We start from the raw sequence: 27718 nt of genomic DNA, 5'->3' as shown, positions 1-27718 counted from the left end.
ACACCTGAAATGGGACAAGTCTCAATCAAATTAATTATGCTGTTAATTTCAAAGACCTACATGAGAGATGAAGGTATAATTTTTATATTAATTACCCTTTAGATATACTAGATTAAATAAAAGATGTAACATCAGTCTCACATATTCCAGTTTACTTTTTAAACTGAATGCTGGAAAATTAAAACTCACATGTGGCTCGTATTACATTCTATTGGGCAGCGATGAGGTTGAGTTTGACATGCCTAGAGAATATCCAAATGGGTATATTCAGGAGACAGTAGAACAATACCTAAGTCTACAGCCAGTGGGAGCGGCCACTTATAAACCTACCAGTTCTTCTCATCAGTCCAGAGATTAGCCAATACTCTCTTCCTTTTCAAATCTAACTTTCTTTTTCAAGGTAACAGCTTTAATGAAATACAGTTCACACACCATAAACTTCATCTTTTCAAGTATAAAATTCAGTGGACACAGCCATCACCACAACCTAATTTCTCCACCTTAAACAGAAATTCTGTCCCCATAAGCAGCCACTCCCACCTCCCTGTCCTCAAGCCCTTGGCAACCATGTTTTACTTTCTGTTTCTATGGATTTGCCTGTTTTTCAATGTCAGCTTTGCAACTGGAGTTTCTCACTTCGGTGCTTCTGATCCTGTATTATTGGCTTTCCTTGACCTGGCCCATTCAGTTGTTTTTCAAGTGTACAACCTATCATGGAACCTGAATATGATCAAGACACAAGATCCACCTACCAGTTTAAAGGAAACACTGAAGACAGAAGAACGTGTTAAACTATACTAAAGAGATGCTATGGGACTTACCTGGTGGTCCAGGGGTTGAGAGTGCCTGCCAATGCAGGGGACATGGGTTCTATTTCTGGTAAGGGAAGATCCCACATGCCTCAGAGTGGCTGGCCCCGTGTGCCTTGCTGCGACTACTGAAGCCCAGCAGCAGCCAAAAATCAATCAAAATCAATTAATTTAAAAAAAGAGATGCGATAAGCAAAATCTTTAGAATTTTTCTTCAGGACATATAATGTGGTTTCTTCAACTAATAATTTGGAAGGGAAAGAGTGAGAAAAATACGGAGGGAAAATCTACAGATTATAAAAGATTTAACTATTTAAATTCTGATTCATATAGACTGTAAACACACACACATACACACCCCAGTTACAGGAGAGTGTGGAAAGACAGCAACAGCAGCACAGTTCTCAAACTCTCCAAATCCCCATACAAAATAGAGCAAGCAAGCAGCAAAGCCTGAACCCCTGACAACGTTTACAACAAAACTAGCTGACAAGGCATCTTCAACCAACCCCAGATTACAGACCGGGGCCAAAGGCTTACACAGTTGTGTCTGTGTTGGTAGAAAAATAAATACTCAACGGAGCGGCATTTGATGGAACTAACAAGACTTTGCTAGAAAGAACAGGCCAATTTGAGAGCCGCAGCTGAAATGGGAAGTTTTGCCCTCTTCAATACCAGCTGAGTGCAGGAGGCTGAAATAAAGACTTAGGAGGTTGCAACAATCTAGCCCATGTGACTCCCACAATTAATATTCAAGAGCAAATGAAAAACACTGAAAGCAGGCAAAGAATATATGGACAATAAGAGTTTCTGAAGAAGAAAATCAAGGCATGGGAACAGAATAAATACTAAGTGCTGTTAAGTCAAGAAAATGTTTATGAAATAAAAGAGACGAGACTGTATCAACCCAGAATGACAAAGACCAAAAGATTCTGGTAAAATTGCTGGATTTCAAAGAAAAAAAATTATTTAGACATTTAGGAAAAAAAAAAAAAAAAACTATCAGATTTTCCAAGAGCAAGCTGTTACATTAGAAGAAAATTAAGACATTTAAGAAACTCCAACAAAGTATGAGCCAAGAATTTTTATATTCAGCAAAACTGACTGAGACAGTCAAAACGATTAGAGAAACACTGACATAAAGCTCTTGTGAGAAATTTATGTATAATTAACTGTAGATGTTAAGACTAAGTGAGCGCTAAGAGGTGTTTATTATAGGGTATAAACAGGTGTATGCTTCCACACTGTAGGACTATTACCTATGATTATTAGAAACATGAGAAAAGAATGGAGAGAACATATACAGAACATATACAGACAATTTTTTAATGTTTTCAGTGCTTCACAGGTGGTGCTGGTACAGAACCTGTCTGCCAATGCAGGAAACTTAAGAAATGAGGGTTCAAAGCCTGGTCAGGAAGATACCCTGAGAATCAGGAAGATCCCTTGGAGGAGGACATGGCAACCCACTCCAGTATTCTTGCCTGGAGAATCCCAAGGACAGAGGAGCTGGCAGGCTACTGTCCATACCTTTGCAAAGAGCTGGACATGACTGAAGCAACTTAGTATGCACAGTCTCATTAGGTTACATTATTATTATTATTATTATTATTGGGGACTATTAAGCATGATCAATGCAAAGAAATAGAGGAAAACAACAAAATGGGAAAGACTAGAGATCTCTTCAAGAAAATTAGAGATACCAAGAGAACATTTCATGCAAAGATGGGCTTGATAAAGGACAGAAATGGTATGGATCTAACGGAAGCAGAAGATATTAAGAAGAGGTGGCAAGAATACACAGAAGAACTGTACAAAAAAGATCTTCATGACCAAGATAATCACGATGGTGTGATCACTCACTTAGAGCCAGACATCCTGGAATGTGAAGTCAAGTGGGCCTTAGAAAGCATCACTATGAACAAAGCTAGTGGAGGTGATGGAATTCCAGTTGAGCTATTCCAAACCCTGAAAGATGATGCTGTGAAAGTGCTGCACTCAATATGCCAACAAATTTGGAAAACTCAGCAGTGGCCACAGGACTGGAAAAGGTCAGTTTTCATTCCAATCTCAAAGAAAGGCAATGCCAGAGAATGCTCAAACTACGGCACAATTGCACTCATCTCACATGCTAGTAAAGTAATGCTCAAAATTCTCCAAGCCAGGCTTCAGCAATATGTGAACCATGAACTTCCTGATGTTCAAGCTGGTTTTAGAAAAGGCAGAGGAACCAGAGATCAAATTGCCAACATCCGCTGGATCATGGGAAAAGCAAGAGAGTTCCAGAAAAACATCTATTTCTGCTTTATTGACTATGCCAAAGCCTTTGACTGTGTGGATCACAATAAACTGTGGAAAATTCTTCAAGACATGGGAATATCAGACCACCTGACCTGCCTCTTGAGAAATCTGTATGCAGGTCAGGAAGCAACGTTAGAACTGGACATGGAATAACAGACTGGTTCCAAATAGGAAAAGGAGTACGTCAAGGCTGTATATTGTCACCCTGCTTATTTAACTTACATGCAGAGTACATCATGAGAAACACTGGACTGGAAGAAACACAAGCTGGAATCAAGATTGCCGGGAGAAGTATCAATAACCTCAGATATGCAGATGACACCACCCTTATGGCAGAAAGTGAAGAGGAACTAAAAAGCCTCTTGATGAAAATGCAAGAGGAGAGTGAAAAAGTTGGCTTAAAGCTCAACATTCAGAAAACGAAGATCATGGCATCTGGTCCCATCACTTCATGGGAAATAGAGGGGGAAACAGTGGCAACAGTGGCAGACTTTATTTTGGGGGGCTCCAAAATCACTGCAGATGGTGACTGCAGCCATGAAACTAAAAGATGCTTACTCCTTGGAAGAAAAGTTATGTCCAACCTAGATAGCATATTCAAAAGCAGAGACATTATTTTGCCAACAAAGGTCCGTCTAGTCAAGGCTATGGTTTTTCCAGTGGTCATGTATGGATGTGAGAGTTGGACTGTGAAGAAGGCTGAGCGCCGAAGAATTGATGCTTTTGAACTGTGGTGTTGGAGAAGACTCTTGAGAGTCCCTTGGACTGCAAGGAGATCCAACCAGTCCATTCTAAAGGAGATCAGCCCTGGGATTTCTTTGGAAGGAATGATGCTAAAGCTGAAACTCCAATACTTTGGCCACTTCATGCAAAGAGTTGACTCATCGGAAAAGACTCTGATGCTGGGAAGGATTGGGGGCAGGAGGAGAAGGGGATGACAGAGGATGAGATGGCTGGATGGCATCACTGCCTCGATGGACGTGAGTCTGAGTGAACTCCGGGAGTTGGTGATGGACAGGGAGGCCTGGCGTGCTGGGATTCATGGGGTCACAAGAGTCGCACACGACTGAGCCACTGAACTGAACTGAACTGAAGCATGTAATATGGGATAAAGTCAATGAGTAATTACCATATACACTCATTCTATTGTCCTTTTCATCCTCAATGTCCTTAAAAATCAGGATTCTTGATATGGAAAAAAGAAGACTGAGATAACAGAGAAGAAGTTTCATAAGATCGGAACTGGAAATATCAATGTGATCTAGGCAGGGGTCCTTATACATCACAATAACACATTAAAAATACAACAGGGAACTCAACGTGCCAGTAGGTAACTTCTGATCCTACTGCAGTTCTCATCTAGATGAGTGATCACATTCATCCAACTGCCTGAAACAGAAACAACAGATTCATCCTAATCCTCCTTTCTATCTAATCAAATTCTATCAAATGTAATCTAAGTCTTGTCTTAAAGAGCTCTTGAATTCAACGTCTTCTCTCTCTTCCCATGACCCTAGTTCAGGCTCTCATAATCTCTCACAGAACGTAACTAGACACACACAAAAAGTGCAGTGATGACATCTGCAGCAACATGGATGGATTTACAGATTATCATACGAAATGAAGTTTCACAGCAGTACAACCCAAGGGTAGATTCAACAGTGGCTGAATCAAGAAATGAAGCCTCATCTTTGGAAGGCTGGTGGATCATCATGCCAAACCCTTCAATGTTTACATCAAATTCAACGGAATTTAGAATAGCTGATACCTGCAGTACACAGATAGGGGACTTGGTCCTACAACCAAATCTGTAAACCACTTTTTTCAAAGTTAAGTGTACAATGCCTCCAGTAAAAGGATTTTACAAGTTAAAGGCTAGATGAAGAACTTAACAATAACAACAACAATAAAAAACAACTCAAAATGGACAAAAGACTTGAGTAGACATTTCTTCCAAGAAGATATACAAATGGCCAATAAGTACATGAAAAGATGTTCAATATCACTAGTCATTAGGGAAATGCAGAACAAAACCACAATGAGATATCATTCACACACATTAGGATGACTTTAATTAAACAAAACAAACAAGGAATACCCCAGCCAATAAGCACTGGGAGGACATGGAAAAACTGGACCCTTCGTGCACCACTGGTGGGAATGTAAAGCGGTGAAGTCACTACAGAAAATACTACGGTGGTTCCACACAAACGAAGCATATAATTACCATAGGACCCAGCAATTCCCCTTCAGGGTGTATAGCCAAAGAAATTTCAAGTAGGGGACTCAAACAGATGTTCGTACACCCACACCCATACCAGCAACATTCATAGTAGTCAAATGGTGGAAACCTACATGTCCCTCAACAGATGAACGAATAAACAGCAAGTGTGGCATGTGCACAGAATAGAACACTATTCAGCTTTTAGAAAAACGAAATTCTGAGAGATGTTACAATATGAATAAACTCTGAAGACATGGTAAGTGAAACAAGCCAGACACAAAGGGTAATTATCATATGATTTCTTTTATATGAGCTACCTAGAATTGTCAAATTTATGGAGACAGTAAGTAAAACTATGGTTACCAGAGACTGCAAGAGGAGAGACTGAAGAGAGGTTGCTTAATAGGTATGGGTTTCTAGTAGGGGGTGGTGGAGAAGTTCTGGAGATGGAGAGTGGTGATAGACACACAATAATGAATTTTCTCAGTGTTTTTTTGTCTGTTTGTATGTTTTGAATTTATTAATTTATTTTCTCAGTGGTTTTTTGTTGTTTTGGTTTTGAATTTATGTTTTGTTGTCTTTTATGTTAAGGGCTGATGGCTTTTATGTATCTATAAAATAAGATGCTGAGGTTTCCAGCATTTTGTAATTATTTCCAAAAAACCAAACTCAGTATACAAAGGACCATGCTTCTGAGCAAAACAAACTTTCTTGTTCTTCATTCTTTAAATTACTTTCATTGTCACATTTGGCTTACTATTACTGCTACCACATTCAGAGAAGACGTGCCTTTTCTTAACAAAAATAGTCCAGGAATGCTCGATTCCCCATCACAAAATGAGGGTTAAGAACAAAATAATACAGAGTGTACTTTTTAAATTTAGCTAATAATTTATAAAATAATAAACTTAAAACCAGGCTTATTTTAGAAATTTAAATGGTTGAAAAAATGTTATAAAAAAAGTCTACATTTTCACAGATCTTCTATATGCTTTTGGGTTATATTAAACAAATAAACTTTGTCACAGGCTACAAAAATGAACTCAAAATGGGTCAAAGATCTAAATGTAAGAGCAAAACCCATAAAACTGTTAAAAATATTGGTGTTAAGTCTTTGTGATCTTGGGATTTGGCAATTCTTAAAGTAAGATATGATACCAAAAACATAAGTACCACAAGAAAATATAAACAAGATAAACACAGTCAAATTTTTAAAGTTCTGTGCTTCCTGTAGGTGAAAAATCAATCCAGAGATCAGGAGAACTTTTCGCAAACCATGTATCCGACAACGGTCTTGTATCTATAACCCATAAAGAATTCTTATGACTCAATAACAAAACCAGCACCACCACCAACAAACCAAAAGATCTCAATCGAGTTCTTCAAAGAAGATACTTAGCCTTCCTTTAAGCTGGAATGCCATCTTCTAGCAATTTGCCAAAATGACCAACATAAAGGAAAGACGAGCAGCACCTGCTCTGTGTTCTCTAGGCTTTTTAGAAAACATGGAGTTGTTCCTTTGGCCACAAACATGAGACTCTACAAGAAACATGACATTGTAGACATCAAAGGAATGGGCACTGTTCACAAAGCAATTCCCCACAAATGCTACCATGGCAACACTGGAAGTGTCTACCATGTCATCCAGCATGCTGCTGCCGTCGTTGTAAACAAACAAGTTAAGGGCAAGATGCCTGCCCAAAGAATGATTGTACACATGGAGCAAAGTAAGCACTCTAAAAGCCGGGAGAGCTTCCAGAAACATGTGAAGGAAAATGATGAGAAAAAGAAAAAAGTCGAAAAAGGTACTTGGGATCAACTGATGCACCAGGCTGCTCCACCCAGAAAGGCATACTTTCTGAGAACTGATGGGAGAGAGCCGGAGCTGCCAGAATCCACTCCCTATGAATTCATGGCATGATTTTAAAAAACAAAAACCCACAAAAGATCTCCAGACTCTAAATATATTTCTCTTAACTGAGTGAAAGTGTGGTGTCCTTTCCCGCAAAGAAATATTTGAAGCAAATTTTAACTGTCCTAATTCAGTGGGTGATGTCATTACTATTCAAACTTAGTGTTTTTTTTTTCTTCCTGGAAAATGTGATGTGGTTTATTGTGCAATATACTCCAGTGGTTAGAAACTGCCAGAAATTATTCATAAAATATTTGTACTAGGAAAATAAAAAGATATACAAACAGCCAATAAACACTTGAAAAAAATGCTTAATATCATCAACCACTATGAACTGCAAATTAAAACCAAAATGAGATACACTTCACATTCACAAGGATGGCTAAAATAAAAAGAGATGGATAGGAAATGTTGGTAAGGAGCTGGAGACATTATAACCTTTGTTGATGGGAATGTAACTGATAGATACTCAAAAAGCTAAAGAAAGAATTGCCATAGGTAATTTTATTCATAGGTATACATCCAAGAGAAATGAGAACTGATTTGTTCACAAGTGTTCACAGCAGCATTTATAACAGCCAAAATAGAAAGTGAAAGTGAAGTCACTCAGTTGTGTACGACTCTTTGCGACCCCATGGACTGTAGCCTACCAGGCTCCTCCATCTATGGGATTTTCCAGGCAAGAGTACTAGGGTGAGTTGCCATTTCCTTCTCCAGGGATCTTCCCGACCCAGGATTGAATCCGGGTCTCCTGCATTGTAGGCAGATGCTTTTACCATCTGAGCCACAAGGGAAATCAAAATGTCCATCATTAATGAACAAATACAGGAAAAATGTGATATATCCACACAATGTTATATTGTACATAAAAAGGAAGGAAGGCAATAAAAAGGAAGGAAGTATAATTTATGCCACAACATGTAATTTCTATGTGTGGAGACGGGGTGGTAGATACAGGCAATTTGGAGGGTTGAGAAGCTTCCACTGGCCCAGGTGCTCCTTGGATAGGCATCATTTCATTGTCCTCAGTCCTTCCCCCACCAGTTTATTCTCACTTTTTATGCCTCTCAACTCTGGGCCTGGGACCTCACCAAGTCAGTGCAAGTGAAAATAGCTTCCGTCTCCCAATCTGACTTCTCCCACGCATATTTTGGGACATGGGTTTGTCCACTTTCACTTGTCATCTTTATAATCACACCAGCCTTCATCTCCTAATCCTTGGAGAACCCTACACCTCTATCATGTTTTATGGCAATTTAAGAGATTTCCTTTTTTTAACACACAAAAAATTTCAACAGGATCTTACAAGTTGGAGATTAAAAATGGCTATTCAACCCATCATCTCAAACTAGAAGCTCCCTATCTAAATTTTTTTAAGTGGGCCAATTTTATTTATTTTTGGCTGTGCTGTACAGCTTTTGAGATTTTAGTTTCCCAACCAAAGATCACGCCCAGGCCCTTGACAGTTAGAAGTACACAGCCCTAACTGCTGGGCCACCAGGGAATTACCTTGAAATCTTAAAAAGTAGAGTTTACACATTTTCTCAAACCTGAGCTCTCTGAACCACCCAAACCGTCTTTCCAAATAACACGAAAATTTGGTCACAGGCTGTAAACACTATCATCTCTATTAGTCTCTTAAAAAAAAAAAAAAAAAGAATCAGTAGGAAGCATGTCTTGCCAAATAAAATCAAATTACCAAATTAAACATGTTTTTAATATTTAAGAAAATAAAACTACCCAACCTAGCACAGTTTGAAAAGCAAGTTTTATTTTTTATTTTAGGTCTTCATAATTTCATATTCATATTTCATTCGAAGTATTTAAAAGAACTGTTTCCAAGAGTATTTATCTTTCCAGGCACTTAACTAGAATCAACAATCACTGTCTTTTTATATTTCGCCACAATAATTTATATTTATCTACAAAAATAATATGAAACTAGAATCTGTAGCATAACAGTATATTCCAGGTGTAAACTAATAAATGTATCCCATTTAAACAAGAAATTATATACAATATACAATAAAAACTTCCTTTCTCATTAAAGTAAGTTAACCAGAATATTTAAATCAGCAAAGTAATTTAGTAACATAATTTAGGGGAAAAAATCCAACCCAAATCCCATTTTCCTGTGTATTTATATCCTCTGTGTGAGGGAGAGGGGAAATGGGAAAGAAATGTTTATTATTCACAGATCTCCACTCTCTACCTTGCATTATGTCGTCCAGGCCTGGGTGGGCCTCATCCAAGCTGAGGACACTACTGATACACTAACTGATACTACTGATACATCACACAGAAAACTGAAAAACCTCTCAGTCTTCATGTGTCCAGAACAAAACTCAATTCCTCCCCAAACCTATTCCTAACTACAGTAGATGCTAATGGCACCAGGATTCACCTAGCTCTCACTGCAAAAAATCAAGTCATCCTTTCTCTCTTTCCTTCATTCAATCTATCAATAAATTCTGTTTCCAAATTGAAAAATTTACCCATTTTTTCCCATCTCCACTGTCAGGTCACTGCCTCCTGCCTTCTAACTGATTTCTCCACTTTTGCTCTTATCTCCTTAGAGGCCAGATCCTTCTCAGCAGTCATTATAAATCAGATCACATTACTCCCCTGCTTAAAATCCTGTTTAGAATAAAAACCAAATTCTCTACCATGACCTACAAGGCCTTTCATACTCTGACCTGTGTCTACCTCTCCATCCTAATCTCATCTCTCTCTCTGACGTGCTCATGATCTCAAGCCACTGTGCTTCCCTGAGTATCACAACCTGGTTCCTCACTTAGGAGCTCTGCATTTGCCATTCCCTGTGCCTAGAATCCCAAGCTCCTCAAGGAACTAGCCTGTCTTCCTTGTATTCAAACATCACCCCTTAGAGAGGCCTTTCTAAGGTAGCCACCATCCTTCCAATTATCTACAAATCATCCTTCTTAGTTCTTTGCATACCACCCATCACAATCTAGTTATCTTCTTTATTGCACCTCCTCCCCAAATATTAGCTCTTCAAGGGCAGGGACTTATCTATCTTGCTTATTATTCTCATCCATGCCTAGAACTTACCAACACTTAGCAGATATTCAAAACACTTGTTGAATAAATAGACAACTTCATAAACATCGTCGAAGCAGTACAGATATTAATTATATTGATTTTTATTATTAGCTTATTATAGTTTAAATTTGGAGAAGGAAATGGCAACCCACTCCAGTACTCTTGCCTGGAAAATTCCATGGAGAGAGGAGCCTTGTAGGCTACAGTCCATGGGGTCGCAAAGAGTCGGACATGACTGAGTTTAAATTATATTAGTTTATTATAAATAAAAGTTTTAACTATATTCCAACAGAATAAAATATATATATATTAAGAGTACATGAGCACAAAGGAAGAGGAAAAACACCACTATAATAAATCCTATTCCTTTAAAACAGGAATAAAGTAAACACGTGGAGGATATTGCTGCTGCCTGTCAAACACCCAGGACCTTTCTTCCCCCCAGGGAACTCTCACACAGGACACTTCCCATTTGGAAGAGATGTATTTGCAAGACACCAGCAGACTGTCCAAAGGAAGAAAGATAAAAGGGAACAAACATCTTTCAGGATCAAAATTCCAGGCGAGACCAGAAAGGGGGCTTTCAAAGCAATTTCCCCAAGCTCTTTGCAAAGAAGTTCAGTGGATCAGAACACAAAGAAAAAACTAAGGAGAATCCCTCAACGGATCCTTTACCCACTAACAAGATTTCTTAAGAAAGTGACTTGGTCTTGCAAAGGAACTCAACAAAGAGCTGTGTAAAACACACTTCAAGTTCTACTGTCAAGTGGTAAGATGAGGATAGAAACCTTATATAGTATGTATCTATGTGGAAGTATGCATGTGTATTATATATATGAATCTATGTCCCCAAGGAACACTAACAAAAATACTTACTATATTTAATCACTATAGAGATATTAAATCACTATAGAGACAATGAAGAAATGAAGAAGATTAGTTTGTGGTTGAGAGCTGGCTTTTTCAGCCTTAGCACTGGGGAAAAGGGAACCCAAGACTTTTTACAGCATTACAGAAAAACACATTAATCTGGAGGAAAAGAACATGTGTAAGAACAATAACACAAGAAGAAAACCACATGTAGTCATTTTGGTGGTTTGGTTAGGGAGGGGGTTGGGATTCAATACAGAAAAGTTATATTAAAGAATAAAAGGAGAGTAATAGAAAGCACCAGGAAAACAGGCCAATGAAGCAAATGCAGAAAAGCAAAGTCAAGTCAATGGCTAGACCAACAAACCTAATCTGGCACTTCTATATGCTATCTCTAGAGTTTTCTCTCTTATGAAGAATAAAAAGAATCTTGCTTTTCTGTATTATTTGCATACTCAGGTGATGTCAATCATAACAAGTGAATAGTTCCATTTTAAGGCCTTAAACACTGCCAAATACACGGTTAAAAAGTTGTACTGCTGCCCTTTCCCAGGATAAACATGAAGAAGAAACAGTATGAGCTGGAAATATGAATTCCCATTAGAGAGAAAAGACCATTTCACCATATAATTCTACGTAATACAGCAGCTTCTCAGATATGATTTTATCTGTTCAAAACAGTTAAGATCTGAGAACAACAACAAAGGTCAGCAAGGAACTAAAGCAGAGCTAGTGTCATGGAAAAAAACAAACATTTTTAAATACACCCTCAAGGCTTCACTTCGGGGCCCGTTCACTTTCATTTTAGATGGGATTCTAAAACACCTGGCCAAGTAGTTTCTCAGTGTGCAGCAAATCTGAGGTAGCAACTACAAACTGGAAGACAGAAAGCTGTGTTGAAAGCAGATGACCCTTGGAGAAGGAAATGGCAACCCACTCCAGTAATCTTGCCTGGGAAATCCCATGGACAGAGGAACCTGGTGGGCAAAGAGTCAGACACGACTGAGGGAGGGGCAGGCGCTTGCTAGAGGCCCCAGAGCTTTTGATGGCAGAGCCAGCACTGTGGCTGAGGACTCCTGGCTCCCAGGCCTCTCTCACCAGATAGGAGCGTGGAAAACTAGTCTAAAATATGCCTGAGGGCTTTCCTGGCAGCTCATTGGTAAAGAACTGCCCCCCTGCCAAAGCAGGGGACGCGAGTTCCACTCCTGGTCTGGGAAGACCACACGTGGCAGAGCAGCTGAGCCCATGCATCACAGCCACTGGGCCAGGGCTCTCGAGCCCGGGAGCCGCAGAACTGAGGTCTGTGGGCACCAGAGCCCATGCTCCGCAACAAGAGGAGCCACAGCTAGAGAAAAGCCCACGCAGCATGAAGACCGTGCACAACCATAAATAAAATCATTTAAAAACAAAAAACAAAAAAAAAAAGAAAGCAGATGACCCAACAGGAGAAAGGAGACTAAAACATCGTTGAAAAAAAGCAATTAAAAAAACTCAGAATCAAAAAAAAAAAACCTCAGAATCAATCTAGAAAGTGTTGCTGGCAAGGTTTTACCTAAACAGCCTCTGAGATTATATTTTATTTTAGTATAATGTGACATTAATATGATACTTAGTATAGTGACTTGGGTGAAATACTGAGTTCAAATACTGATCCTAAAGAGATAAGTTTTCAATCCTGGAGTTTCTGATTTAGTAAGCAATTATAGTTTATTCAACAGGCCATAGGTGATCCTGCTGCACACCTAGAACTGAGAATCACTGTCCTAACAGTCTAAGGAAAGATTACACTACACTTGTATTATTTAAGAAAGGAGACGTAACGTACGACATGGTAAATTAGCACTGCTGTGTTTCAGATGTGTGTGCGTGCGTGTGCACTCAGTCGTGTCCAACTCTTAGTGATCCCATGGACTGCAGCCCACCAGGTTCTTCAATCCATGGGATTTTCCAGGCAAAAGTACTGGAGTGGGGTGCCATTTCCTCCTCCAGGGGATCTTCCCGACCCAGGAATCAAACCCTCACGTGGTGTGTCTCCTGCACTGGCAGGTGGCTTCTTTACCAACTGCGCCACCTGGGAAGCCCTGTATGTTATATGTGAAAGTTGCTAAGAGAGTAAATCCTAAGAGTTCTTGTCACAAGAAAAATGTTTACTTATTTCTTTTATATCTATATGAAATGGTTCACTAAACTTACTGTGATAACTGCTTCATGATGTATGTATTAACAAATTGAATTATTGTGCTGTATTACCTTAAACTTATACAGGGCTGTATGTTAATTATATCAATAGAACTGGAAGGTTAAAAAAAAAAGAGGATTTACTATTATCTTTAAATGTGTTCAATAAAACTTGTTTTTAAACTTTGTATATTTTGAGGTAATCAAGAATAGTCACTTTAGCAGAACAGTTCATCTCCCCAAAGGAGGGAGTGTGCTAAATGGCACACTGCCAAGAGCCAATCCACCCACAGAAGAGTATCTTTTAAAACTACATAAACATAATACACTTATGCAATGATGAGTGAAGCAGAATACTCAATGTGGAATGAAATAAAAGTTGAAACTTAACGAACTTAAAGTTATATGAAGAAAAACATCTCATTACTTAAAGAGTCTGGGTGCTAAACCCCTCTCTATGCAGTAGAATTGCTTGAACAAATTACTTAAAACTTTTACTCACCTTTCTGAAAAATCAGAGTCTATAAATTCTCTAGCCCGTTTTCTATCACTGAAAAGAAAAAAAAAAAAAAAAAAACCCATGAAAATGCATAAGGAACTTTACTTCATGAATAATTTATTTTAACTTTTCTAATTCCACATTGAATATATATCCAAACAAAAAACTAACGATTACAAAAGATATGTACATAAAATCAGAACTTGAATTTTGTCACTGGACCCAAGAAATCACAAGAGTCATAGGTTTGAAATGAGTTTAACCAATCTCTACGAAGAAATACTGCTAATTTATAAATGAGAAGAGCTTCCCTGCAGGAGACACAGGTTCGATCCCTGGGTGAAGAAGATTCCCCTGGAGAAGGAAATGGCAACCCACTCCAGTATTCTTGCCTGGAGAATTCCAGGGAGAGAGGAGCCTGGTGGGCCACAGTATACGGAGTCACAAAGAGTCAGACACGACTTGTGTGTCTACCAATGAAACAACAACAATGAACGAGAAGGCACAGGAAAGTTTTATTCACTCTGGAAGACTGGTTCTTAAAAACATCAGACAATCATACTACATGCAGTATAAAGCACAGCCAGTTACTGAAAACACCAAACCCTGCTCATCTCCAAAACAGACCAGCACTACTGGCAGAGACTTGGCTCTCATTAAATTACCTTCCAAGGGTACGAAAAACTCCAACCTAACTTGCAGATCTATATGAGGATATTGTTAAGGACTGAATGAAGGTCATGGTATTGATATTATTATGGACTTAACATGATATTATGGACTTAACATGCTATTGTTAAGGATGGAATAAAGAGCCTCTTGATGAAAGTCAAAGAGGAGAGTGAAAAGGCTGGCTTAAAACTCAACATTCAAAACACGAAGATCATGGCATGTGATCCCATCACTTCATGGAAAATAGATGGGGAAACAATGTAAACAGTGATGGACTTTCTTTTCTTGGGCTCCAAAATCACTGCAGATGGTGATTGCAGCCATTAAATTCAAAGATGCCTGCTCCTTGGGAGAAAGTTATGACCAACCTAGACAGCACAGACAATACTTTGCCAACCAAGGTCCATCTAGTCAAAGCTATGGTTTTTCCAGCAGTTATGTAGAGATGTGAAAGTTGGACTATAAGGAAAGCTGAGTGCTGAAGAATTGATGCTTTTGAACTATGGTGTTGCAAGACTCTTGAGAGTCCCTTGGACTACACGGAGATCAAATCGGTCAATTCTGGAGGAAATCAGTCCTGAATATTCATTGGAAGGACTGATGCTGAAGCTGAAACTCCAATACTTAGACCACCTGATGCAAAGAACTGACTCACTGGAAAAAACCTTGATGCTGGTAAAGACTGAAGGCAGGAGGAGAAAGGGATGACAGAAGATGAGATGGCTAGATGGCATCACTGACTCAATGAACATGAGTTTGAGCAAGCTTCAGGAGTTGGTGACGGACAAGGAAGCTGCAGTGTGCTGCAGTCCATGGGGTCGCAAAGAGTTGGATACGACTGAGTAGCTGAACTGAACTGAAAGGCCATGGAATTACAGGTGATTCCGTCACTTCATCTTACTTGATAATGGAAAAGACGTTATGTATACATATGAAGCGATGTCTCAAGTGGTGCCAGGGGTAAAGAATCTGCCTGCCAATGCAGAGATGCAATGGGTATGGAATAGCCCCTGGAGAAGTAAATGGCAACCCACTCCTGTATTCTTGCCTGGAGAATTCCATGGACAGAAAAGCATGGCAGGCTACAGTCCACAGGGTCACAAAGAGTTGGACATGACTAAGCACATACTGGAGAAGGCAATGGCACCCCACTCCAGTACTCTTGCCTGGAAAATCCCATGGACAGAGGCGCCTGGTAGGCTGCAGTCCATGGGGTCGCTAAGAGTCGGACATGATTGAGCGAGTTCACTTTCACTTTTCACTTTCATGCATTGGAGAAGGAAATGGCAACCCACTCCAGTGTTCTTGCCTGGAGAATCCCAGGGAGCCTGGTGGGCTGCCGTCTATGCGGTCGCACAGAGTCGGACACGACTGAAGTGACTTAGCAGCAGCAGCAGCAGCACATACACACACACAAAACTCTTTTGCCTCTAGTGTGTGTGTGTGTGTGTGTGTGTGTGTGTGTGTGTGTGTAACTTAAAGCAATCTGCCAGGACTGTTATTTCATTCATTTCAATATCCTTGAAGCAAGGAGATTCTTACTGAACCAAGATTTACTGTTTGCTTATTAGAACTCACAACTGTAAGTCAATGACAGAACCACCAGTGTGGTTTGCCATGTTGGAAATAATTTCTAAAGGGACAAAATAAAATTTTCAGTCACTTATTTTACTATTTCCTTTTATGGAGGGATGAGATGCTAAAATGATAAGGAGGGGAAAAAGGTTGAATAAGGTTATTTTAAGGTAAAGATGGAACACGCAGAGATCCGATATTAAAAGTGGCAAATGAGTAAGGAAGCAGGGACACTGATTTAACTGCCCAGCGTTTTAAAAGAACCAAGATAAAACTCAATGAAAGTTTTAATATATTTTGGTCTCTTTTTTTCCCTTCTTTTTCTGGTTTTATTTTTTATTTTTTTTTTTTTTTGCGACCCCATGGACTGCCGCCCACCAGGCTCCTGCGTCCATGAGATTTTCCAAGCAAGAATACTGGAGTGGGTTGCCATTTCTTTCTCCAGGGGATCTTCCCTGACCCAGGGATCGAACCCTGGTCTCCTGCATTGCAGGCAGATTCTTAACCAACTGAGCTACTTGCTATGATAATCCAAAGAATTGATGCTTTAGAACTATGGTGCTGGAGAAGACTCTTGAGAGTGTCTTGGAGAGCAAGGAGATCAAACCAGTCAATCCTAAGGGAAATAAACACTGAATATTCACTGGAAGGACCGATGCTGAAGCTGAAGCTCCAACAATTTGTCCACCAAGAGCTGACTCATTGGAAAAGACCCTGATGCTGGGAAAGATTGACGGCAGGAGGAGAAGGGGGCGACAGAAGATGAGATGATTGGATGGCATCATCGACTCAATGGACATGAGTTTGAGCAAACTCTGGGAGGGAGTGAAGGACAGGGAACCCTGGTGTGCTGCAGTTCATGGGGTCTCAAATAGTCAGACACCACTGAGTGACTGAGCAACAACAATGATAATCCTAGTTTGACCTCATAGGATCAAACACTCTCCTGCCTGATATGAAGGAGCAACTAGTGATGTAAGCCTGACATCTTCTCAAAGAAGGCAGTCTTTCTCCCTCCCTCACTTTCCTTTGACTATAAAAGTGTAGCCTACTTAATCCTCGGGGCAGAGTTCCCTCACCTGTCCACTTGCTTCTCTTACAATAAATCCTATATTAATAAATCTACTTCTTGCCTATCACTTTGACTCTCGCTGAATTCCTCCTGCAGTTTTTTTTTCTGGTTTTAAATGAAACAAAAATGCTAGTTTCAAGAGGAAATTCTAAGCACACACACACATGTACATAACTCCTTTCTTATGTGTGTTAAAACAATATAAAATGCAGTTTTTACATCTCCAAAGTGGCTAAAAGTCAAATCATAAAAAGCAGTCTTCTTTCAGCACTGAAGAAAGATGTTTCAGTTACAAGTTATTATTTTATTTTTCTGTTTAAAATGGTTGTTCCAGGGAGTGGTCCAGTGGTTAAGACTCTACGCTTCCACTGCAGAGGACAAGGGTTCAATCCCTAGTCAGGGAACCAAGATCCAGAGGCTATATCCTAGTGCCCATTTTATAACTAGGACATGAAATAAACAGGTGATCTTAAAGGAAACATACTAGTTTTTAAAGCCATAAAACAAGAACAGAAGGTAAGACAGTGAGCAAAAAAGATCAGAACTTTAAAAAAAAGCTTTTAAAAATGGTAACTTGCAGTACCACTCTTACCCTGGGACCCAGCCAGCAGCTTCTGCTATGTGTGTCTGAGTAACCATTGCTGGAGCAGGGGTGTATGGACTCCCAATCAGAACACTTCCTGAACTGGTTAGTCTCTGTGGTGTGCTTATAATCTGTAAAGTCAAAACAAGGAAAACTATTCTTAGTTGCTAAGGCAAGCCTACAGGCAGAAAATAAGTTTATAAGGAGGAAACCTTATTATCTACAATGTACTTAATATCAATCATCTAGAATATAAGCAATCCCTTTGACCCACTTGTATATTCTAAGATCCTGAAGCACAAGCATCAACACTGATACCAAGTACACCGTGGATTTCAGCAAGTGAATAGCAACTGGGAAGGATTAAGCTGGCGACTGACAACATTTTAAAAATCAGAAAAATGAAAACCTTTCTTTAGAATTATGAAAACTAATTTTAGTTGAACTTGATTAACTAGAACTGGGATAACAGCAAATTAGATTTTCACAGTCCAAAACATATGCAAAGACATTATACGATTTGCATTCTTATACAGATGCAGTTTTATCTGTTTTTTTAAGAGCATTTCCTCATATCATTAAATATTATTCAAACACATTTTAAAAACCATAAAACATTCTGTCATGTGGATTAATTAACCTTATTGTTAGATTTTTACAAATATTCATTATTATAAATAATGCTGTGATAAACCTTTTTGTAAAATTATCTTGGCTTTAATTTCTATTTTTTATGGACGGATTCCAGAAAGGGAATGAATAGAACTAAGATTAAGGACTTTACTAAAACCCTATTTTCACACACACACACACACAAAACAGTAAATAAAATAAAGGCATGCTCCAGGGAATGGGAGTATTAGTGGGGCTGGGGAGATGTTACTACATACGAATGATTAGGAAACTATTTTAATAAATTAATTCTATAGTCAAACAAAACACAACAAATACCGACAGACAGCCGGGGAATTCTGATCCTCACAATATGCCAAGGATTATTAAACAAGGCATTCAGAAATCTGCCTCATGAGAACAAAGGGACACTAGACAAGCCTTCCACATTTTCCATACCACCATACTCCTCACCTCCATCTCAATGCAGGATCCTTAAAGGTACAGGGTGTTTGCAGGGCCTACCACAGTGCTAGGAGACACTCATAGGAAAGAATCAGTAAACATTTACTGAACTGAGACAGAAGACCCAGCTTTTAAAATGATGAAAAAAAGTAGCTTCTTTCTTCATCGATATGCTAGAAAGGATTATATAAAATCCAGTAAGAAAATACAATATAAAGGGTGTAGTTCTCAGCAATCACTGCATCATACATTCTGTTCTCTATTATGCTGACCTGAATGAGTGCTTGAGAAATAGAGTCTGAGTATTTGATCAGCCCCTGGTCTACTGTATTCCTAGAATAGAAGTCTCCACAAAGCAATTCTAAGTATTCCAACTTACCCTGAAGCAGACTGCATTACTCGTGCAGTCTGAAAAAAACTATGGAGTTTTTTTCTTTAGGACTCTACAGGCTCAGTTCTACCCAATTTTAAGGGCTTTGTAGGAAAAAACAAAAAAAGAAGAAGAAAAAGAAGAACAAAGGAGGAAGGGAAATAGGACAGAGAAAAGCTGGTTATCTTTACTGAGAATGACTTTGGACTAAGTTGTTGCGTTCTAGTTCATTTCTCCTTCCTCAGTGGCAGGCGGTTAGCTGCTGTTCTTTCCTGACCTGAGAGTGATTAGCAACGCTCTGTTCCTTCCTCTTGGCAAGCCTTTAACAAACATTTCACCAACAAAGAAACTGGAAGGATGCTACACTTGTATTGGATCTATATATTAGAAGTTCTTGTGAGATGTAGTGAGTTCTTAAACCAGAACAGTGACAGTGAACCTTAAACAGAACCACACAGAAATAAACAGAACTTGACCAACCAATGAACAGGAAAATTAGTTCATACAGGTGATTAAGTCACACATGCTTCATAAAACTGAACCTTAATTTTGAAGCTCCAAATTAAAATAATATTCAGTTGATCTCATAAGGGAAATGAACATCTGTACTTAGCCTATGAAAGTCATACAGCAACTGAACCTCAGTCTGAAAATTTTCTACCTTCAATCAAGATATCTTATGTACTGCTGCCATCTACAGTACGAAATGCCAAGAGAGCATGTATGTTCTGAAAAGAAAAATCTATAACTATAAACTCTAAGGAATCTATTTAAATACAAAGTGTTCTATTTAAGGGTTTCATTATTTCACAAAATTTTCATTGTCATTGTAAGAGACATGCAGTTTTTAACCATGTTAAAATAAGCATGAGATTATCTTATATAAATATATGTGTGTGTGCATATATATAAAACCAGGTACCTTTAAGAAGACAGTTAGAATGCCAAGCCACGGTTACTTCTAAACTAGTTTCTATAAACACAGAAAATAACTTTTTTTCTTGAGAACTTTTGAAATTTCTCTCTACCATGAACATCCAGTTTCCAAAGAGATATGTAAAAATTTTAAGAGCAAGTATGAGGCAAACGGGTGAGGCTTTACTTAAGAATTTTCTAACAAAACTGTTTTAAAAATCATGGATAAGAGACTGAAAATTAGGGGAAAACATACAAAAGAGACAAACAAGAAGAGAGAGAAGTGGTTCTTACTGGGATTCTACAATATACTAGGAAATCAAATTACAATAAACTAGGAAATTAAAATAGAAAACTCTGATTCCTGCCTGGGGACCCAGAACTGCAAAAAGTACCTGAGAATCAGGGAGACTGGTCTTGGGCTGGCTCTTAAGGAGAGCCCCAAATCTCCACTGCTTCTGACCTTTGCATCACTGATTCTGAGGTCTGCAGTAATCGAGTATCTCATATACACGAGTACATATCACTGTCAAACCTGAAGTGTGTAAAGGCTTATATGTACTTTTAGTCCCAATTGACAGTGGGAAGGAAAATCACGTTTCCCAAAGAGGAATTCAAATTTGAGCCTTAGCAGCATCACTGGAATACCAAGAGGAAACAGTCTTTCAAAACACAGGAGTACTGTAAGGGACAAATTCATGAAAGGTCACATATGCTTGTTTAATTCTGATGATTATAGAATCACCTTTCAAAATATTGGCTTTCAAGGCAGGTGTGTCATCGCATTTGCACCCACTACAGTGGCTGGGGAGGGCCGAATGCTTAGCAGATGTCTGAAAATATACCCTGAACTACTCAGAACTGTGGCTCCTCACCTGAGCTACAGTTTGTATGAGCTTGGGGCTAGATGACATTCTTCACATAGTTACAGAACTGGGCAACATCTTTAGCTTGGATTCTGCAGATGATTAACAGTCCTCAAGAGATCAAGAAAAATGTCATGTCTAGTATGTCTTAAGATTTCAAAGACTTTCCGAAGCCATTCAGTATGTTAAAAGAGATTTTTATCTAAGTAATTGTGCATTTAGCATAGCCTATAGTACCATATATTATGAACAAAATTTATTCTTATGGCTCTAGAGATAAGAAGATGTAAGCACTGACAAGGAAGAGTTATTGTTCAAATGTTTATGTACTTTTGCTAATGGTGGGTGAGGCCATTTAAATTAGGTATAGTTTTTATTAATACATTAGCTTCATGTGACTGTTTATAAATAAGGCTGTCTTAAAAGCACTACCTACTTTAATCTCTAGCATAATTAATGGAATACCTTCAGAGAAATGGTTAAATATTTTCCATTTAAATTCACTATTTCTACTGCTAAAGATTGAAATGAATTGGTGAGTTGTTTCTTCCTAAATGTCCTTTCATCAAAGAGTTTTTCAAATCAGTAACTCCAGATACAGATTAACTGTTGGGTCATAATCAGTTTATATGAAAGTATACACTTTAGTGCAGTAAAGGTTATTTTAAAAGAAAAAGGAGAGGAACATAAGACATAACAGATTTCAAATCAATTGGCTCAAACAACTGAAAACAAGAGAAGCCTCGCAGAGGGGCAAAAAACTTAATTTAACACATTCAGAATCCAAATTCAAAAATACATGAAAATTAAACATTGACAAACACAGTGTCTTTTTCTTAAGACTAACCAGTTACATTCAGCTAAAAATAAAACTTTAAAAATTAAGAGATAAGGTATTCACAGGAGTATTTCACCAAGCATCTTCAGTACAACTTTCCTTTAAATTAGGATAAACTAAGCAAAGTTTCAAATACTAAAATATGATGATTTTCTTACCATTTGGGGTCCAACATTCACATTTATTGGTCCTAAGGTTTTTGGTAAAATCTTTGTTGGTGAGTTGGTGCTGGAAACTGGAAATGCAACGAATGAAACGTTACCTGAAATGATATTAGAGCACTAGGTTAACGTTCTGCAACGTCAAGGTCACCTTCTATCAGTCTACACATCTGTGCTTTATTGCTGTTTAGTTGCTAAGTCGTTTCTCACTCTTTTGCTACCCCATGGACTGGAGCCCACCAGGTTGCATATCTGTCTATGGGATTTTTCAGGCAGTACTGGAGTGGATTGTCATTTCCTTCTCCAAGGGAGCTTCCCAACCCAGAGACTGAACCTGTGTCTCCTGCACTGGCAGGTGGATTCTTTACCATTGAGCCAGCTGAGAAGCCCACATTTGTGGGCTTAAGTAATTTATCAAGTTATGAACAAGAAGGCATATAGGAAAGTCACACTATTGCTTTGTTGTAGTGAGGATAATTAGCAAAATAAATCTGCAAAATATATAGTTCAGTCTATCTGATAACCACTAAACCTTAAGTTGGTTTTTTAAAGGAAAAAATATTTAAGAGTACATAATGTAAATCATGGGGCTTTCCTTGTAGCTCAGTCAGTAAAGAATCTGCCTGCAGTGCAGGAGACCTGGGTTCGATCCCTGGGTTGGGAAGATCCCCTGGAGAAAGAAATGGCAACCCACTCCAGTATCCTTGCCTGGAAAATCTCATGGACAGAGGAGCCTGGTGGGCTGCAGTCCATGGGGTTGCAAAGAGTCGGGCACGACTGAGTGACTAACACTTAATGTAAATCATAGTTTATATCACAGTTGAGAATTCCAGTTAGATCTTGATTATAAATGACAGAACACAACAAGGAGATGAAGTATAAAATAAATATCTATTAAAAATTTTTATACTATAAAACAAAATTTTAATATTAAAAGTTAACATGGTTTCAAAGGTTGAGTTAGCCACTTTTTGAAATTTCTGTTATACTGGAAAAACAAATATAATGCTACCAAATGACTGATGGTAGAAACTGCTAGGATCTTCACAGTGTCTTCAAGTGATCTCAACAAACTAAATTTCAAATTAAGGTAGCAAAATGCTATCCCTCCAAATGAAAAGCCGACCAATAATTTTCTGAATGTGTCAACTATTAATACCTAACTTTTCTGGACAAACTTCAGTTTATCAATATTTGTCTCAGAAGATAACAGTGGAATCCAATGTAACAAAGGAGATCACACAGGAAGTGTGTGAAACAGGGTCAATATTGAAACTCTGGGGAAAAATCAACATTTAAGAGTAGGACCGGAAAGACACCATCCTCAGATGGCCCTTTGTTGGCTCCTACAAAGCCTGCCCAACTCCTGAATGCCTGCTCTCTCATCTCTTAGTTCTCGGCAGAGCTCCTGCAGTAAGGAGCTCAGGCCATGAGGCTGAATTACGGCTCCTCTCCCTCAGCCTGTGAGCTTACTTGCACCCTCAAATGTTTTTACTTATTTCTCTCAGAGAGGAAGATTCTCATATCAATTACTTCTTTCATGTCTGCTCTGTACTTCCTGTCTTCTCAGGGAACTCTTGCATCAATTATTTCCTCTGTCTTCTGAGTTTTCAAGTATATTACTGGCTCCTTCCCCTCAGTTTCTTATATCATTTCCCTCAAATTCTACATTTCAAAATCAAATTCTTTAATCATATGACATCTCTTCTATGCAGAATCTAAAAAGAAACGATACAAATGAACTTATTTACAAACCAGAGTCACAGAGCTAGAGAACAAACTTAGGTTGCAGAGGTTGGTGGGGTGGTGGGGGAAGGACTGGGGGAAGGGATACTTAGGGAGTTGAAGATGGATATGTACACACTGCTATATTTAAAATGGAGAGCCAACAAGGTTCTCCTGTTTAGTGCACGGGACTCTGCTCAGTGTTATGCGGCAGCCCGGAGGGGAGAGGAGTTTGGGGGAGAGCAGATAAATGTGTATGTATGGCTGAATCCCCCGTCTACCTGAAACTATCACAACATTGTTAATCGGCTGGACTCCAATACAAAAATAAAAAGCTTAAAAAAAATCGAATTCCTTACCCTTCTCATGCCCACTCAGCAAGGACCAGTACCCAAATCTGCTTCTCCTTCTTGGTATAGATCATCACACACCAGCTACCCAAACCAGAAACCATCAACCCCTCTTCATTCAACCAACCACCACATCCTACTTGTTATCTCCTTACCCTGGCTCCTTTATGTTGCTGGCACTTGTTTAATTTGGAACTTTATCAAATCTCATTTGACTGCAGTTACTTCTCTAATATAGAGGTTCACAGCCCTGGCTGTGCAATGGAATTATCTGGGAAGCAATAAAAAACCGCCAGTGTCTGGGTCTCAACCCCAGGCTGCTGATATAATTGGAGTCAACCTGGGCATTAGACTGTTCAAGTTCTCCAGGCAGCTCCTAGGTGCAGCCAGGGCTGAGCACCACTTCCCCAACTGGATATCCTACCTCAAATGGCTTTCCTAGCGTCTCTGCGCATCTGTGAAGAACCAGTCTTTCCACTGATGAAACTGCTGTGGACACTCCCTATTTAAGGCATTTCCGAGGTTCCACAACGTTTTCTAAATGCCTTTCATGCTCCTCAACGTGGCACAAAAGCTTCCGCCTGGAGATCTCGGCCTCCCTGGGAAGCTTCGTGCTTAGCTACTCGGTCCACATGCACCTCCTATCAGATTAAATTCCCTGCAGTTCCAGAAAGGCCCCGGGTCAACCACTCCAACTCTGGGGCACACAATTCCTTCTGGTGGGAAGTCCCTCTCTGCTGAGACAACTCCTACCTTTCAGCATTTCAAAACAGCACTCCATACTATTTTCTGAGCCATCACTATGTGCCAAAGTGTGTTCTAGAGGCTTCCCACATATACATCATCTCATTACTGCTTAGAACAAAAGTGTGAAGTGTATTTTTACTGACTGCATTTTACCCATGAAGAAATTAAGACAGAGTGAGGTTAAATAATTTGTACAAGGTCCCACAGGCTCTAGAGCTTCTGTTCTCTGTGTCTCTAGCCTCTATGCTCTTCTGGGTTTTCGAAAATCTATTATTGAAATTCTACTGTAAAGGAGACTGTGTTATCAGTTGTGTATTCAAGTGCCTGGTTTAGTTCCTGGCATCAAAGAGGTACATGAAACAATAAAAACTGTTTGACTTGTACAGATTGGAGCTATTACCTGTCCTAATCTGGATCCATACTTCCCGTAATGTAGCCTAAACTGTATCTTTTGTTACTTTTTAACAGGTGAAATAAACTTACACACCTGGTCCTTTGTTTATTGTTTTTAAAACATGACTGAGCAATTGGTATAATCAAAGTGTCCTTACTCTCTAACTGCTCAACTGATCTTTCATGTAACATGCATATCTTATCTGTTGCTAAAGATGTGGTTATTCACCTGCTTAAGAATTCACCTAACTGGAGAGCAGTACTAATCTGTGATTCTAGGCAGAAGAACCGTAACTGACAGACATGTGCCATGCACTCAGTCCTGGGCAGGAGGGGGACACATTACGAATCCATATAAAGATGAATCCAGCCCTGAAATCGTCTGACTCTCAGATGACTTTTCTTTTTTTTAATAGTCTTAGGGCTGCTGAATGTTTAAGATGAGATCATCTCTGATACACTGTGTGAGGAGCAAAAGTCAAAAATTTGCAAATAACAGTGAAGAAGAAACATATCAAAAAAAAGATGATGAAGGTTAGGGAATAAATTGATCTCAATTTGAAACTTACCAGTGAAGGAAAATTAAGAATATAAAACTTAGGTCGAAAACAAAAAGAAAAATATCATTAAAGCCAGATCTGTTATGCCAGTTCATATCAAAGAATTTAGCAGGAAACAAATAAATTTGATTCTAAAGTATCTGGAAAAGTAAAGACAGAGAACATCTGAGAAATTTGGGGGGGAAAAAAAAGGAATAATGGGGAAAGAGAGGAACTTTAGACCCCCAGATTTCACAATTATTAGATAGCTAAAGGGATTGCATTCATGTGACACTGGCTAAGATACAGACAAAAAAACTGACAAAACAGAAACTGAAGTCCCAAATTTGTTTCATTTATATGTGGAAATTTTGTATGTGGTAAAAGTAGCATTTCAAATGAATGGAGAAAGGGCAGATTACAGAATTTAGAAAATTTAAGTGAAAGAATTCATGCTTTTGAACTGTGGTGTTGGAGAAGACTCTTGAGAATCCCTTGGACTGCAAGGTGATCCAACCAGTCCATCCTAAAGGAGATCAGTCCTGAGTGTTCACTGGAAAGACTGATGCTGAAGCTGAAACTCCAATACTTTGGCCACCTGATGCAAAGGGCTGACTCACTGGAAAAGACCCTGATGCTGGGAAAGATTGAGGGCAGGAGGAAAGGGGGACAACAGAGGATGAGATGGTTGGATGGCATCACCGACTCAACGGACATGGGTTTGGGTGGACTCCAGGAGTTGGTGATGGACAGGGAGGCCTGGCGTGCTGCATTTCATGGGGTCGCCAAGAGTCAGTCACAACTGAGTGACTGAACTGAATGCCATAACAAACCACTTGTGGAATCTTCGTTCCCAACCAGAGATCAAGCCATGAGCCTTTGGAGTGGGAGCACTGACTCTAAGATCCTAGACTACCAGAGAACTAACCCTAGGGAGTATCAGATAGTGAGAACTCCTACAAAGGAAACCACTTGAATAAAAGACCTGGCGTCACCCAACCACCAGTAGCACCCTGTGCATCCAAACAACAAACAAAACAAAACAGCAAACCCGAGCATCCGCAGACAGGATGACCACCGCACTCAGCCCTGCCCATCAGAGGAAGAACAAACAAACAAAACTTAGCATAAATCTTACCGTATATGAAGCCTACACAAACCACTGCACCAATCTTAGAGGGGCAGAAAACAAAAGGAAGGAAGAATTCAACCTTGAAGCCTAGGGAAAGGAGACCTCAAACACAGTAAGTTAAAAAAATAATAATGAAAAGGTAGAGAAATACTGCACAAATGAAGGAACAAATTAGAAACACAGAAATCCAAACAAATGAAGAGGAAATAGGCAAACTACCTGAAAAAGAATTCAGAATAATGATAGTACAGATAATAAAAAACCTTGAAAGCAGAATGGAGAAAATGCAAAAATCAATTAACAAAGACCTAGAAGAATTAAAGAATAAACATACAAATAACACAATTAACTGAAATTAAAAATAGGAAGAATCAATAGCAGAATATCAGAAGCAGAAGAACGAACCAGTGATATGGAAGATAAAATGGTGGAAATAACTTCTGAAGAGCAGAATAAAGTAAAACGAATGAAAAGAGCTGAGGACAGTCTCAGAGACCTCTGGGACAATAGCAAACACACTAACATTCTAATTATAGGGGTCCCAGAAGAACAGAGAAAAAGAAAGGGTATGAGATTATATGTGCTCAGATTATAGTTGAAAATTTCCCCAACATGGAAAAGGAAATAGTCAGTCAAGTCCAAGAGGTACAAAGAGTCCATACAGAATAAACCCAAGGAGAAACATGCCAAGACACATACTAATCAAACTAACAAAGATTAAACACAAAGAAAGAATATTAAAAGCAGCAAGGGAAAAGCAAAAAGTAACATACAGGGGAAACCCCATACGTTTAACAGCTGATCTTTCAGCAGAAACTCCGCAGGCCAGAAGGGAATGGCAGGATAT

At 39.0% G+C, this 27718-nt stretch overlaps 2 protein-coding genes across 14 annotated transcripts in view; one reads left to right on the top strand and one right to left on the bottom strand.

Annotated features, from left to right (window-relative positions):
* Positions 1–27718, bottom strand: part of TFDP2 (transcription factor Dp-2) — a 207074-nt gene that overhangs the window by 33893 nt on the left and 145463 nt on the right. For 7 of the 13 annotated variants that reach the window (XM_061419702.1, XM_061419692.1, XM_061419730.1 and 4 more), the window contains 3 exons: positions 21983–22086; positions 17768–17889; positions 13860–13907 (listed from right to left, as the gene is read on the bottom strand). In XM_061419702.1, the coding sequence (XP_061275686.1) occupies positions 13860–13907; positions 17768–17889; positions 21983–22086 (274 nt within the window). Of the gene's footprint in view, positions 1–13859; positions 13908–17767; positions 17890–18844; positions 19009–21982; positions 22087–27718 lie in introns of all 13 variants that reach the window. The other 6 variants (XM_061419782.1, XM_061419771.1, XM_061419792.1 and 3 more) reach the window with 2 other exon arrangements.
* On the top strand, positions 5699–7539 carry LOC133249420 (large ribosomal subunit protein eL21-like). Its single transcript, XM_061419838.1, has one exon. The coding sequence runs from the start codon at positions 6866–6868 to the stop codon at positions 7253–7255; it is 390 nt and encodes a 129-aa protein (XP_061275822.1). The 5' UTR covers positions 5699–6865; the 3' UTR covers positions 7256–7539.

The sequence above is a fragment of the Bos javanicus genome, chromosome 1, assembly GCF_032452875.1.
Source record: "Bos javanicus breed banteng chromosome 1, ARS-OSU_banteng_1.0, whole genome shotgun sequence".
In the NCBI taxonomy this organism is placed as follows: domain Eukaryota; kingdom Metazoa; phylum Chordata; class Mammalia; order Artiodactyla; family Bovidae; genus Bos; species Bos javanicus.
This window is presented reverse-complemented; position numbering and strand designations above follow the sequence as displayed.